At 34.7% G+C, this 13,988-nt stretch overlaps 1 protein-coding gene across 2 annotated transcripts in view; it reads left to right on the top strand.

Annotated features, from left to right (window-relative positions):
• LOC150018099 (L-lactate dehydrogenase C chain) overlaps positions 1-13,988 on the top strand; it is a 29,736-nt gene that overhangs the window by 1,824 nt on the left and 13,924 nt on the right. The window contains exons 2-3 of one of the 2 annotated variants that reach the window (XM_090267633.1): positions 4,811-4,928; positions 8,636-8,809. In XM_090267633.1, the coding sequence (XP_090123759.1) occupies positions 4,811-4,928; positions 8,636-8,809 (292 nt within the window). The remainder of the gene's footprint in view (positions 1-4,810; positions 4,929-8,635; positions 8,810-13,988) is intronic. The other variant, XM_090267634.1, reaches the window with a different exon arrangement.

Here is a 13,988-nt window from a genome sequence, read left to right as displayed (position 1 = left end):
CTTTGAAGAAATGTCTATTTAACTCCTTTCTTCATCTTAAAATCAAGTTATTTGTTGCTGTAGAGTTGCAGGAGTTCTTTTTATATTCTGGGTATTAACTGCTTATCAGATACATGATTTTCAAATATTTTTCTCGCATTCCCTGGGTTTCCTTTTGATTGTGGTTTTCTGTTGATTGTGTTCTTTGATGCATAATTTTTTGTTTTAATATAGTTCAATTTATCGTTTTTACTTTTGTTGTCTATGCTGTTTGTTAAATTTTTTAAATTAAAATTTTTATAATTTCTTTTTTTTATTGTTATTTCCATTACAGTTGTCTCAGCTTTTCCCCCGTTTCTCTCCATTGCCCCACGGCCCCCCCATCCCCCACTCCCACAGTCAATCCCCGCTCTGTTGTCTATGGGTGTTAACCTGTGCTTTTGATGTCATATCCAAAAATCATTGCCAAATTCAATGTCATGAAGCTTTTTCCCGTTTTTTTCTTCTAAGAGTTTTATAGTTTTAGGTCTTACATTTAGATCTTTGATCAATTTTGAGTTAACTTTGTATATGGTGTAAAATAAATGGTCCAACTTCATTCTTTTGCATATAAATATACCATTTGTTGAACAGACTGTTCCAGTTGAATGGTCTTGGCACCCTTGTCAAAAATTATTTGATCTTATACGAAGGGAGTACCACCCAAAACCTGGAATTTATTTATAAAAAATTGTATATTCTTACATGTTTAAACTTCAGTCACCTTCAAAGTCCTCTCCATTTGATGCAATACACCTATCAAGACTTTTTTTTAATGCTGAAAATAGTTTTTGAACTCATCGATTTTGATGCCTTTTGGTGCTTCTGCCATTTTTTGTTTCACCTCTTCCACATTGGCAAAACATTTCCACAAGACTGTCGGCCAATTTCTCAAAAGAAACTTTGCAGGCTAGAAGGGACTGGCAAGAAATATTCAAAGTCCTGAAAAGCAGGAGCCTACAGCCAAGATTGCTGTACCCAGCAAAGATATTGTTTAGAATCAAAGGGTAAAATATAGAGCTTTCCAGACAAGAAAAATACTAAAGGAGTTCATCATCACCAAACCATTATATGAAATGTTAAAGAGACTAATTTAAGAAAATGAAGATTAAAACTATGAACAATTAAAGGGCAACAAGTACGTATCTATCAACAATTAAACTTAAAAAACAAACTAAACAAACAAGAACAGAGACGGAATCAAGGATACAGAGAGTGTTTTGATGGTCACCTGATGGGAGTGGGCTATGGGGAAATGGGTGAAGAGTTCAGGCGATTAAGAAGTATAGATAGGTAGTTATAGAACAGCCATGAAGATGTAAAATACAGTATAGGAAATGGAGTAGCCAAAGAACCTACACATGGCCCATGGACACGAATAATGGTGTCAGGATTCCCTGAGGGAGTCGGCGGTGCTGGGTGGAGGGGGGCAAAGAGGGAAAATTGGGACAACTGTAATATCATAATCAATAAAATGTAATTAAAAAAAAGAATTTACTGAGTACTCAGCATAAGGAGTCAAAAAAAAAAAAAAAAAAAGCCTACTCCAAGGCATATTAGCATGACACTTCAGAACTCAAGTTATGAGAAAGATCAGTTGTTGGGATCCATTTATTTTTTACCAGAATTTATTGTAACTGGCAAATACCCAAATGAAGCAGAGTAATTCAGGACCTTGTCTTCAGGTCACACTGATGTGTAAATGGAAAGTGATAAAGGATATTCAGATATACATATTCATATAGTCCATTGACTAAAAGAAACATATGAGTACATGACACCTCCATATGTCACTGAAAGGTGGACTTTGAAGGGTTTATAAGGATGTGTCAAATTTTTAGGAGTGGGTAGCCATGCAGCCTACTTCCCTGTCCTGTACAGAGCAGAGTGGCCATTGCTGTTTTCCTTAGATTGATTTTTAATTTCTTGTTCTCTTCCTTACTATTGTCACTCTGGAACTTCCTGGAGAAAAGTTCCTAGGTTGCTCATAACTATTTTTTAAAAATCTTTTGATTGATTGATTTTAGAAAGAGTGAGGAAGGGAAAAAGAGGATAGGGGTGAGAAAGAGAGAAAGAGAAACATTGATTTGTTTCTACCCATGCACTCATTGGTTGCCTCTTTTTTTCTTTTTTAAATTCTCACCCAAGGATGTATTTGTTGATTTTAGAGAGATGAAAAGAGAGAAAGAAAGAAAAAAAAATTGACTGGGAGATAAACATTGATGGGTTGCCTCCTGTATGTGCCCTGACCCGGTATTGAACCTGCAACCTAGTTATGTGCCCTGACTGGGACTTAAACCCACAACCTTTTGGTGTACAGGGTGATGCTCTAAACAGCTAAGCCACTTGGCCAGAGCCATTGGTTGTCTTTTTTATGAGCCCTGTCCAGGATAAACCCACAACCTTGCTTTATTGGGATGATGCTCTAACCAATTGAGTTAACTGGCCAAGGCCATAGCTCCTCGTAGAAGATTCTGGCAAAAGAAGCCCAGGGTCTTTTATTTGAATTCTATTTGAGAAAAGATTCGTAGATGTAGTTAATTCTTTAAAAACAAAGAAACAAAAACTTGTAGGGATTATTTGAATTGTCTCTGACAGTCAAGACAAATGGAGCTAGGAGATTTTCTTGATGAAAGAATTGTTTGGTAACCCGTTGAGAGATAAATCAAGTTGGAAATATAATTTAAAAATAGGTTGTTGGTTATTAAATTATTGCCATTCATCTCCAAGTCCAGCTTTCTAAACTCAGCTTTGTGATGCTGGTGCTGGATCTCTGCTTAATCTTTTTTTCCTTTGCCAGTTGATATCTTGTTTAGTCCTGCCAATAGGAGCACTCGAGGGAAGTTGGAAGTCAGGAGGGGAGCAGTGACCTCCTTTTTCCTCTGGGCTTTTTGTTCTGATCACAGTCATCTCAACAGCAGCCCCTTTGCCCCAATGGTAGAAGTTGGTTCTAGCCTCCAGTTTCTTTTGGAAGTCCAGCATTGGCCTCATCTTGCCTCTTTAGTGGTATCAGCATCAGCCAGGTTTTCCTCTTCCAGAGTTCTGAGACTAGATTGTTTAAGCACCTTTTTTAGTATCTCTGTTCCTTCGGCTTTAGGGATGGTAGTTTCAAGCTGTAGATACTCTCTGTGGGTAACTGCAAGTGTTACCTTTTTGTTCTTTCAGCCCTCGGACATTTTTTAAACAATTCCCTATATTAAATCCCTTCTGTTGAAGTGCTTAGAGTGGTTCCTATTTTCCTGTTCTAGACTCAGATACACAGACTGATATAAAAATGGATCTGTAAGCATGATCTTTTTTTTTTTTTTTTAAATCAGTTAGCTAAAAGTGATATGTGATCATTCTGGATGAAACTCCTTATCCTCCTCCTATTTCTGATATATGACACATAATATTGTAAATTTTAGAATTTACAGTTTTCCAGTAAGACCAGATTGTACCTGATATGAGGAAAAAAACATTAGTTAATAGGTACTTTGATCCCTTTTTCTTATTGCTCGCCTTTGGAATCTGGCCACTGGAATCTAGGGAATATAGTTCTACATAGTTTTATATTCTGTTGAATGTGATGAAAACCCAGTTCAAATTAGGGTAAGTAGTAAAGAGACTATATATTGTTCATATAACTAGAAAATATAAGGGTAGAGCTGGCTTCAGGCACTACTAGATTCTGGAATTCATGCTTATCCATATATAGTGTTTGTATATCTTGATTTATATTTCCTTTTTTTTTGACTAAATTCTCAGGCAGACCTTTCTGTGTAGTGATAAAGATGGCTATACAGTTTTTTCTTAGCCTTTTTTCTTTTTTATTTAAAAATCTTTTTTCCATCAACATTTATTTCCCCTATACCCTCTTCCAACTTCACCCCACTCCCAGCAGTCACCGCACTATCGTCTGTCTCCATGGTTCTTAGAGTCTTATGTCATTCTTAGTGCTATGATTCCAAAGAAAAATAAGACTTAATTTCCCATCTTTCATTTTTAAACCTCGTAGATATTGTGCCCATTTGTTATGTCTGGGTCACATGCCCATTTGTGAACTAATTTCTGTGACCAGAGGAAGATGGAGCTGGTCATATGCCCATCTACTCCTAGTTTGGAGGACTGACTATACTGACCCACGTGGAATGAGTTCCCATGGGTGGCTGCTTTTCTATTTTGGCCATAAAGATACATACTGAAGCCCTGGCTGGTGTGGCTCAGTGGATTGAGCGCCAGCCTGTGAACCAAAGTGTCACTGGTTTGATTCCCAGTCAGGGGACATGCCTGGGTTGCAGGCTAGGTCCCCCAGTTGGGGGTGCCTGAAACACAACCACACATTGGTATTTCTCTCCCTCTCTTTCTCCCTCCCCTCCCCTCTGTCTAAAAATAAATAAATAAAATCTTTTAAAACACACAGAAAATTAAAAAAAAAAAAAAAAGAGATACATACTGAAAACAACTTCTGCCAATTCAGAAATTAGGCATACGGGTTAAATATAGTAAAATTCATTGAAAGAATTTTATAACTTTTCATTGGTTTTAAGCTGTTATCTGAAATAGAAAAAAACCCAATTCTAAAAAAATTAACAGTTACATGAAGACAAAGCAATTAATAATTTTTGCTACATTCTGTTTACCTTCTGATTAGTCTAGGCATATTCAAAATTATCATTTTTATATTATTTTTCTATTAAAAATATATCTCTTCTTTGATTATAAAATAGCCACCAAAATTTTTCTTATTTTCCTAAAATGGCAATAGGAACATTTTCCAGAACATTTTATTCATAATTTTCATGTATTTTAGGATTTGACTGATGAACTTGCCCTTGTTGATGTCGCAGAGGACAAACTGAAGGGGGAAACGATGGATCTCCAGCATGGCAGTCTTTTCTTTAATACTTCAAAGATCATCTCTGGAAAAGGTTAATTTTAGTTTATAAAGTTATTTTCAGAGCTTTAAAAAAAGTAATGAATTTTACCAAACTGATATCCATAAATATAGAATTAAAAATAGCACCATTATCATTAGGACATTGAAAGATCAGTTGTTGTTTTTCTCTTAAAAAGACCATTTCATTCTCATTGGATAAGGTTTGGTGAATATAAAAATGTATAAAGAAAATTTAAAATCTCTTCTAATAGTTTTGTGTATTTCCTCATTCTGTTCATTTATTTTTTACATAACTGACATATAAATGCTTTTTATTTTTTAATTTAATTTTATTTCTTTTTTATTGATCCTATAGAGAGGAGAAATGAGGGAGAAAGAGAAGGAGAGAAACATCAATGTGAGAGCGAAACATCTATCGGTTGCCTCCTGCGCACACCCCTACTGGGTGCTGAACCTGTAACCCAGGCATATGCCCTGACTGGGAATCGAACCCATGACCTTTTGGTAGTGGGACGACACCCAACCAACTGAATCACACTAGCCAGGGCTATAAATACTTTTTAAACTTATCATTCCATCTTATAGATTTTCCATAGGATATGCAGTCTTGACTAGTTTTGAATACTATTGATTTATTTATCTGTACTTTTTTTTCCTTTTTCTTTTATCTATACTTTTTAACCTGCTTTTCTTTTTGTGCTTATAGAGGATCAGGTTTCAAGACAGAGTGTGAGGCTATAGAACAGGAAATGGAGAGCTTGGCCGCATTACCATTAGCTCATGTCTTGACCAAATAAGAAGCCTCAGAGAATTAGGAAAAATAATTATTTTATCAGCACTAAAGTGTATAGTGCACTCTTAGGTCATTTGATTCAACACACATACTTTCTACTAGAACCCCTCTTATATAGCATGATTGAAATGGAATGTGGTTACATAATTTAAAAATGCTGTTAGAGTCCTGAGTGCTGTGGCTCAGTGGGTTGGGCATCGTCCTGCGAACTGAAAGGTTGCTGGTTTGATTCCTGGTCAGGGAACATGCCTGGGTTGCTGGCAAGGTCCCTGGTTGGGGGCATGCGAGAGGCAACCAATTTCTTTCTCACACATCGATGTTTGTCTCCCTTTGTTTCTCCTGCCCTTCCCTTCTTTCTAAAAATAAATAAATAAAAAGTCTTTTTAAAAATACTGTTGGAAAAAGCCAATATAAACATTTTATATTGACCTAAAACATGTAAACATACTTAGAAGGTCATTTGCTAATTTTCTGATTATAGTGCAAGGCCTTTGAATATGACTCAACTGATTGAGGTTTTGCAATATCTTTTATAAAGCACACTAATAGTGATCATTTCAATATTTTTAAGTACTAAATTTAAAGATACTCATGAAACAGTTTAATCACAAAGCTCTACTAAGTTTTATGGTTTTCCTTCACTTTTATTTGTCTTGCACTTAAAAGGACAATTTTTAAACAACATGCTTTTAATGTCCTTCTAAAACACTCAAATTTTCATAGAAATAATTTTAAAATATTAATTTTGAAATATAAAAAGACTTTTAAGTATAACAAACATCAGTGCATCCAAGTGAAACATTACAAATTCAGTTGATATGTTCTGTGACATCTATTTATATCTCAATCTTGAATGTATGTACAATAGTTAACACAGATCTCAAGTGCCTGGAACAGAAGGTGCTAAAATATTTATGGAAGGGAGGAATATGAGATCAGAACCTGTTATTATAGATCTTATGATCAAATTAGGAGTTAATTATGACATAACAATGGGAAGATAGCATAAGGCACTATAAATAAGGACTATTTGAAAATTATAGGCCATAAGTGCTATAAAAATTCAGTGAAGTAAGAGAGTAATATTTATGAATGATATGATTAGGGAATGCCTAGGAGAGGAATTGATATTTAAAGAAGTACTTGACTGATAAATATAATAATCGCTAACATTTATTGAACATTTAATATGTACAAGGCACTGTTCTAATACTATGTTTATTAAACTCACTGAATCATCTAAAGGGAAAACTATAATTAGCTCAATCTTGTTGATGAGGAACTGAGAGTCAGAGGAGCAGGCAAAATACTTTTCCAGGGTCATACAACTAGGAAGTGGCAAAGTCAAAACATAGGCAGTTGGACTTCAGTCTTTGCTCCACATTTTGGTTTGCTGTCTTTTGGAGTTTTGAGTTATATTTTAAAAGAAAAATAAATAACAGGTAGGGAGATAACAGCATTGACAAACCCAGGGCACCTGGTCAATTTGACATAAAAATAAGACACAAAACAAGTAAGGTAATTTGAAGGCAGGTTATGAAGACTTGATATTTTAGTTTGGTATACACACACCTTAATTGACTTGTTGGACGTAATATTTGAAATAATTAATCTGAACTGTGGAGAGATGACTCTGGAGAAGTTGCAAGGATTTTTGTCTATCCTCTAAAATTTGAGGTGGGTAGAAGGGAGGGTAAGAGGGGGTGGCGAAAGAGACACAGAGATTGAGAGGTTACTTGGGATTTCTCTGGTTAAGTAAGAGTTATGGAAGGTATACCTCAAGCAAGGTGTTTGAGCAAGAATGAGTTGACTGCAGAGACAGAACTTCTGTAAATCTTTTACTTGAGAGAAGGGAGAGAGAGTCTTTTGATTAGTGTGAAACATGTTAGCCTAAGAAATGCTATCTTTATAAATTGTCCTTTTTTAAAATGATTTTTTAATATTGATTTTTAGAGAGATGGAAAGGGAGGGAGAAAGAGGGGGAGAGAAACATCGATTTGTGAGAGAAACATTGATTGACTGCCCCTTGCATGCCCCCAACTGGGAACCCGACGGGCAACCTCAGCATGTGCCCTGACTGACAATCGAATGAACCAGAGACCCTTCAGTTTGCAGGCTGGCGCTTAATCCGCTAAGCCACACCAGCCAGGGCTAAAGTGTCTTTTTGATTAAAATTTTTACTGGACCAGGAAAACCAAAATGTTTATTGTTTGTAATTTGGATTAGAAAAATGAGAATGACTAAGTGAAGATGCGATAATGTCTTTAAAATTGAACAAATTTCCTTTTCAAAAGAGCATAAAACTAATTTTAAAATATAGAGATGGGATATAGAAAAGATTTTATCTAATCTAATTTTTGACATCCATATGATATATGCTTTAAAGCAAGTCCAGTATGGGATAGTGAGCATTATATATTGTCATTGAATCTAATAAGTGAAACACTTTTTACAACTCGTCATCAGCTCTAGAAGGCAATTTATTTTCTTGTGTGGATGAAGAACTTACTTGTATTCTCAAATCCAGCCTTTAATAAAATAATTAGAGATAAATACATTCTTACTCTTAGAATCCTGAAACAGATACATAATTTTCAGAGTTCTAAGCTTCTGTCACAATGGATACATGTGTTTCTAAGAAGCCAGAGAGCTGACTTGCATTGCTTTGGCCTTAATAACAAATGAGAATGTGGGTTTAAAAGGATGGTAGGTTCTGTAGTTATTTTTTTTTAAAGCCATGTGAAAAATTTAAGTCATAGTGACAAAACTTCCTTTAGGTTATTCATAATAACATTACTACATGGAAAGTCTGTTCATTTCCAGATGCTATACGTGAAGGTATATGAGTTCTTTAATACCAAGGTCATATAATAAACTTTTAAGGAATTAAGGCACAGTGATTATGGCAATCTTGATCCAAATATTGTCTTTCATTCCCCTTTTAGATTACAGTGTATCTGCAAATTCCAGATTAATTATTATCACAGCAGGTGTACGGCAACAGGAGGGAGAAAGTCGTCTTTCCCTGGTTCAACGTAATGTGAATATTATGAAATCAGTCATTCCTCCCTTAGTCCATTATAGTCCTGACTGTAAGATGCTTATTGTCTCAAATCCAGGTGAGTCTTTTCTCTTTTATCTTCTTAAGGATGGTCTTTCCATACTATTCATTCTTCTTTTTAAAACCCAACTTTATTGAGGTAAAAATTATGTGTAATAAACTGCACCCATTCAAAGTATAAAGTACAATGAGCTTTTTCTAGCTTTTTTGAAATATAATTGCCACATAACATGCAAGTTTAAGGTGTACAGTATTATGATGATTTGATACATGTACATACTAGGAAATGACTACCACAGTCAGGTTAGTTAATGCCTCCATCACCTCACATACAGCCATCCCTTGATATTCTCAGGGAATTTGGTACCCACCTAAATACCAAAATTCTTGGATGGTCAAGTCCCCTACATAAAATGGAGTAGTAGTTGCATATAACCTATATTTGCATATAGACTACAGCAGGGTATACCTACATGTTCCTTCATTTGTATGGAATCAGCATAGTGCTCAATGTGTGGCAAATTCTATGTCTGTGGATTTGCCTATTCTGGATATTTAATATAAACAGGATCAGCGATATTTGTCCTTTTGTGTTTGACTTCTTTCACTTAATGTTTCCAAGGCTCATCCATGTTGCAGCATGCATCAATACTTCATTTCTTTTTGTGATTGGATAATATTACACTGTAGAGATATGCCACATTTTATTTATCCATCCAGAAGTTGATGGTTATTTGAGTTTTTCCTAGCTTTGGCTGTTGTGTATAGTGCTGCTTTGAACATTCATATACACATTTTTTACCACAAAATTGTTTTGGGTATATATCTAGCAGTGGAAATACGGGGTCATATGGCAATTCTATGTTTAATTAGTGAATAACTGCCAAACTGTTTTCCAGAGTGTCTGTACTATTTTACATTCTCACCAATGATGTATAAATGTTCCAGTCTTCCTATAACACTTTGCATATTTTTTATTTTATCTATTTTTAATTTTAGTTATTTTCTATATTTTTTATTTCAGCTATTCTAATGGATATGAAGTGCTATTTTCTTGTGGTTTTATGTGAAGTTATATTTTATTATGCCTAATAGCATCGAACATCTTTTTAATTCTTTTTGGCCGTTTTTACATCTTCTTCAGAGAAACATCTATTCAGTCTTTGCTCATTTTAAATTGGGTTGTTTGTGTTTTGGTTGTTGAAAAATAAGAGTTGTTTATGTATTCTGGATACAAGACTATTATCAGTTTTATGATTTACAAATATATTTTCCCATCCTGTAGGTTGTCTTTTCACTCTCTTGGTAGTGTACTTTGATTCACAAAAATGTTTAATTTTAATGAAGTCCAATTTATCTATTTTTCCTTTTGTTATTTGTGATTTTAGTGTCATACCTAAAAAATCATTGCAAGATCCCAGGTCATAAAGATTTAACCCTATGTTTCTAGCTCTTATATTTAGGTCTTTGATCCATTTTGAATTAACTTTGTATAATACATGGTGTGAGATAAGCTTTATTCTTTTGCATGTGGATATCTAGTTGTTTAAATAACATTTGTAGAAGAGATTATTCTTTCTTCAATGAATGTTTATAGCACCCTTGTCTAAAGTCAGTTAATCAACTGATGATTGATGAGTGGGTTTATTCCTGGACTTATTCCAGTATCATTCTGTTTCGATTACTGTAGCTCTGGAGTAAATTTTGAAATCAGGAAATGTGAATCTTTTGGCTTCATTCTTCTTTTTCAAGATTGTTTTCACTATTCTGACTTCCTTGTGATTTCAGATGCTTTTCAGAATTGGTTTTTCCATTTTTGCAAAAAGGAAAAAAAAAGGCCTTGGGAATTGTGATAGGATGCATCAAATATGCATATAATTTTGGGGAGTTTTGTCATCCTAATAATAGTAATTTTTTTTTTTATTTCTAAAGTATATTTTATTGATTATGCTGTTACAGTTGTCCCCAATTTTTTTCCTTTGCGCCCCTCTGCCTAGTACCCCCTTCCCTCCAGCAATCCCACCTCTCTTAGTTCATGTTCATGGGTCGTGCGTATAAGTTCTTTGGTGTCACCCTTTCCTATATTATTCTTAACTCCCCCCTGTCTATTTTGTACCAACCAATTATGCGTCTTAGTCCCTGCATGATTTCCCCATTTCTCCCCCTCCACCCTCCCAGCTGATAACCCTCCAAATGATGCTCATACCAATGATTCTGTTCCTCTTCTGGTTGTTTGCTTAGTTTGTTTTTGTTTTTATTTTTTTAGGTTCTGTTGTTGATAGTTGTGAGTTTGTTGTCATTTTAATGTTCATAGTTTTGACCCTCTTTTTCTTAAATTAAGTCCCTTTAACATTTCATGTAATAATGGCTTGGTGAAGATGAACTCCTTTAGCTTTACCTTGTCTGGGAAGCACTTTATCTCCCCCTCCATTCCAAATGATTGCTTTGCTGGATACAGTGGTCTTGGTTGTAGGTCCTTGCTTTTCATCACTTTGAATATTTCTTGACAGTCCCTTCTTGCCTGCAAAGTTTCTTTTGAGAAATTAACTGATAGTCTTATAGGAACCCCTTTGTAGGTAACTCTTCTTTTCTCTTTCTGCTTTTAAGATTCTCTTTAACCTTTGACATTTTATTATGACGTGTCTTGGTATGGTCCTCTTTGGATCTATTTGTTTGGGACTCTCTGTGCTTCCTAGAGTTGTATGTCTATTTCCTTCACCAAATTAGGGAAGTTTTCCTTCATTATTTTTTCACATAAGTTATCAATTTCTTGTTCTTCCTCTTCTCCTTCTGACACCCCTATGATTCAGATGTTGGCATGTTTAAAGTTGTCTCAGAGGTTTCTAAGACTCTCCTCATATTTTTCAATTCTTGTTTCTTCATTCTGTACTGGTTGAGTGGTTATTTCTTCCTCATGTTCCAAATCATTGATTTGAACCCAAGTTTCCTTCCCTTCACCATTGGTTTTATGTAGATTTTCCCTCATTTCACTTTGCATAGCCTTCACTTCTTTTCTTCTGTGTTTGCCATACTTAAGCATATCTGTCAAGTCTGTGAGCATCTTTATCATCAGTGTTTTGAACTCTTCATATGTTAGGTTGACTTTCGTCTTGTTGCTTAGTTCTCCCACTGGAACCTTGATCCATTCCCTGTTTTGGGCCATATTTCTGTGTCTCCTCGACTTGACAGGTTCTGTATTTGTCTCTATATCTTAGGTAGAGCTCTTGTACCTGTTAGATTGTAAGGGGCAGAGTCTTAGGTACATGTCAGTACAAGGTGACCCATTTTACCATGTTGTGGCACTGTATGTGGGGAAGGTTCTGTCTGGATGAGTATTTCTTTATACCTTTGTTTCTTAGACTTCCATGCAGCTCGATTTTCTGGATCTTCTGGTTGTCTCCAGTTTTGAGATACTTGTATTCATTCTTAGTTGTGGAGAGAGACAGAGTATGTCTACCTATACTCCCATCTTGGCTGGAAGTCAACAATAGTAATTGTTCTGATTCATGAACATGGGATGTATTTCATTTTTTTTGGTCTTCAATATTTTTTTAGCATTGTTTTGTGGTTTTCATGTATAAGTATTGCACTAACTTGGATTTATTCTAAATATTTTATTATTTACTATTCTACTGTAAATTGAGTTTTCATATTTTCTTTTTTGATTGTTCATTGCTAGTGTATAGAAATACAGCTCATTTTTGAGTGTTGATCTTATATCCTGCAACTTTACTGAATTCATTTATTACCTCTAATAGTTTTATTGTATGTATTTTTTTATTCTTTAAGACTTTCTATATATAGGGTCAGATTGTTCTCAAATATAGTTTTACTTCTTCCTTACCATTTTGGATGCCTTTTATTTCTTTTTCTTGCCTAATTGCAAGTGTCTCATTTTAGAGTTAAAAATGTAAATAAGTTTAGATTTAAAAATGTAAATAAGTTAAAGAGTGGGACAAGATATTTCATACACACAGGAATGTAAAGAAAGCTGAAGAGGCTCTGCTGATATCAGAGAAATTAACACAAAAATTATTATTAGAGACAAAGAAGAATATTATATAATTATAAAAGGTTCAAAAGGTATAGAAAAAGCACTCACTATAATTCAACATCTGATCATGATTTTTAAAAAAGAACCTCTTAGTAAACTATGCATAGAAAGAAATTCTTCAACCTGATAAAAGATATTTATGACAGTCCCACAGTTAGCATCATAGTCAGTGGTGAAGGACTGAAAGGGTTCTCCCTGCTAATAAGACCAGGTAAGACAAGGATGCCAGTTTCACCACTTCCATTCTGCATCACACTGGAAGTTATAGCCAGTTATTGAACAAAGATTTACCAGACAAATAATTTTAAATTGACTATTATAAATTTGTTTGAAGAGCTAAAGCAAACCATGTCTAAAGAAATAAAAGAAATATGAGACTGATGTCTTACCAAATATTGAATATTAATAAACAGAAATTTTAAAAAGGAACTAAATAGAAGTTGAAAAGTTAAGTGAAATAAAAATTCAGTACAGGTGTTCAATATCACATTGAGAAAGCAAAAGAAAGAATCACTGGACTTGAAGATAGATTAGTTGTTCACATATTTTGGCTTTCTTACGGGTAGTTTCTGTTGATTGCTTTTTTTCCCTTTGTACGGTCCATACTTCCTTGTTTTGTTTAACACCTCATAATTTTTGTAGAAAAATGGACATTTAAAAAATTATAATACGAAGACTATAAATCAAATTCTTCTCTTCCAGGGTTTGCTGTTGTTCCTGCTGATGCTTGTTGCAGTTGTCATTTGTTTATCATGACTTATGTGAACTGATTCTGTAGTCTCTATTCTTTGTTGTATGTGGCCACAGATGTCTTTTTTTTCTGTTTAGTAATTAGCTAATCATTAGAACTTTCTTTGAATGTGGAACCAAAAGTATCTCCCAGTCATTGAATAAGGCTCTGTGTGCATGTTGGAGTATGCCTTCAACACTGGGCTAGCCAGTTTATAACTGTGCCCTTCATCTCCTGTTTGTGAGCCTCAAGGGCAGACAGAGCTTAAAAATAGGATTTTGTTCTGTTTTTCCTGAGCTTGCATACACCTCTACACTACCCTGGGTATGCATGTGGCCTTATTCTAGGTCAGAGATGCTGATAGCTTAGATGAGGCTATGGAGATGGAGAGGAAAAATCTAGGCAATCTTAAAGAGGTAAAACGAACCGACTGATTATTAAGTATACAGATAG

Source organism: Furipterus horrens, unplaced genomic scaffold (genome assembly GCF_987537825.1).
Source record: "Furipterus horrens unplaced genomic scaffold, mFurHor1.1.pri manual_scaffold_2, whole genome shotgun sequence".
Taxonomy (NCBI): domain Eukaryota; kingdom Metazoa; phylum Chordata; class Mammalia; order Chiroptera; family Furipteridae; genus Furipterus; species Furipterus horrens.
This window is presented reverse-complemented; position numbering and strand designations above follow the sequence as displayed.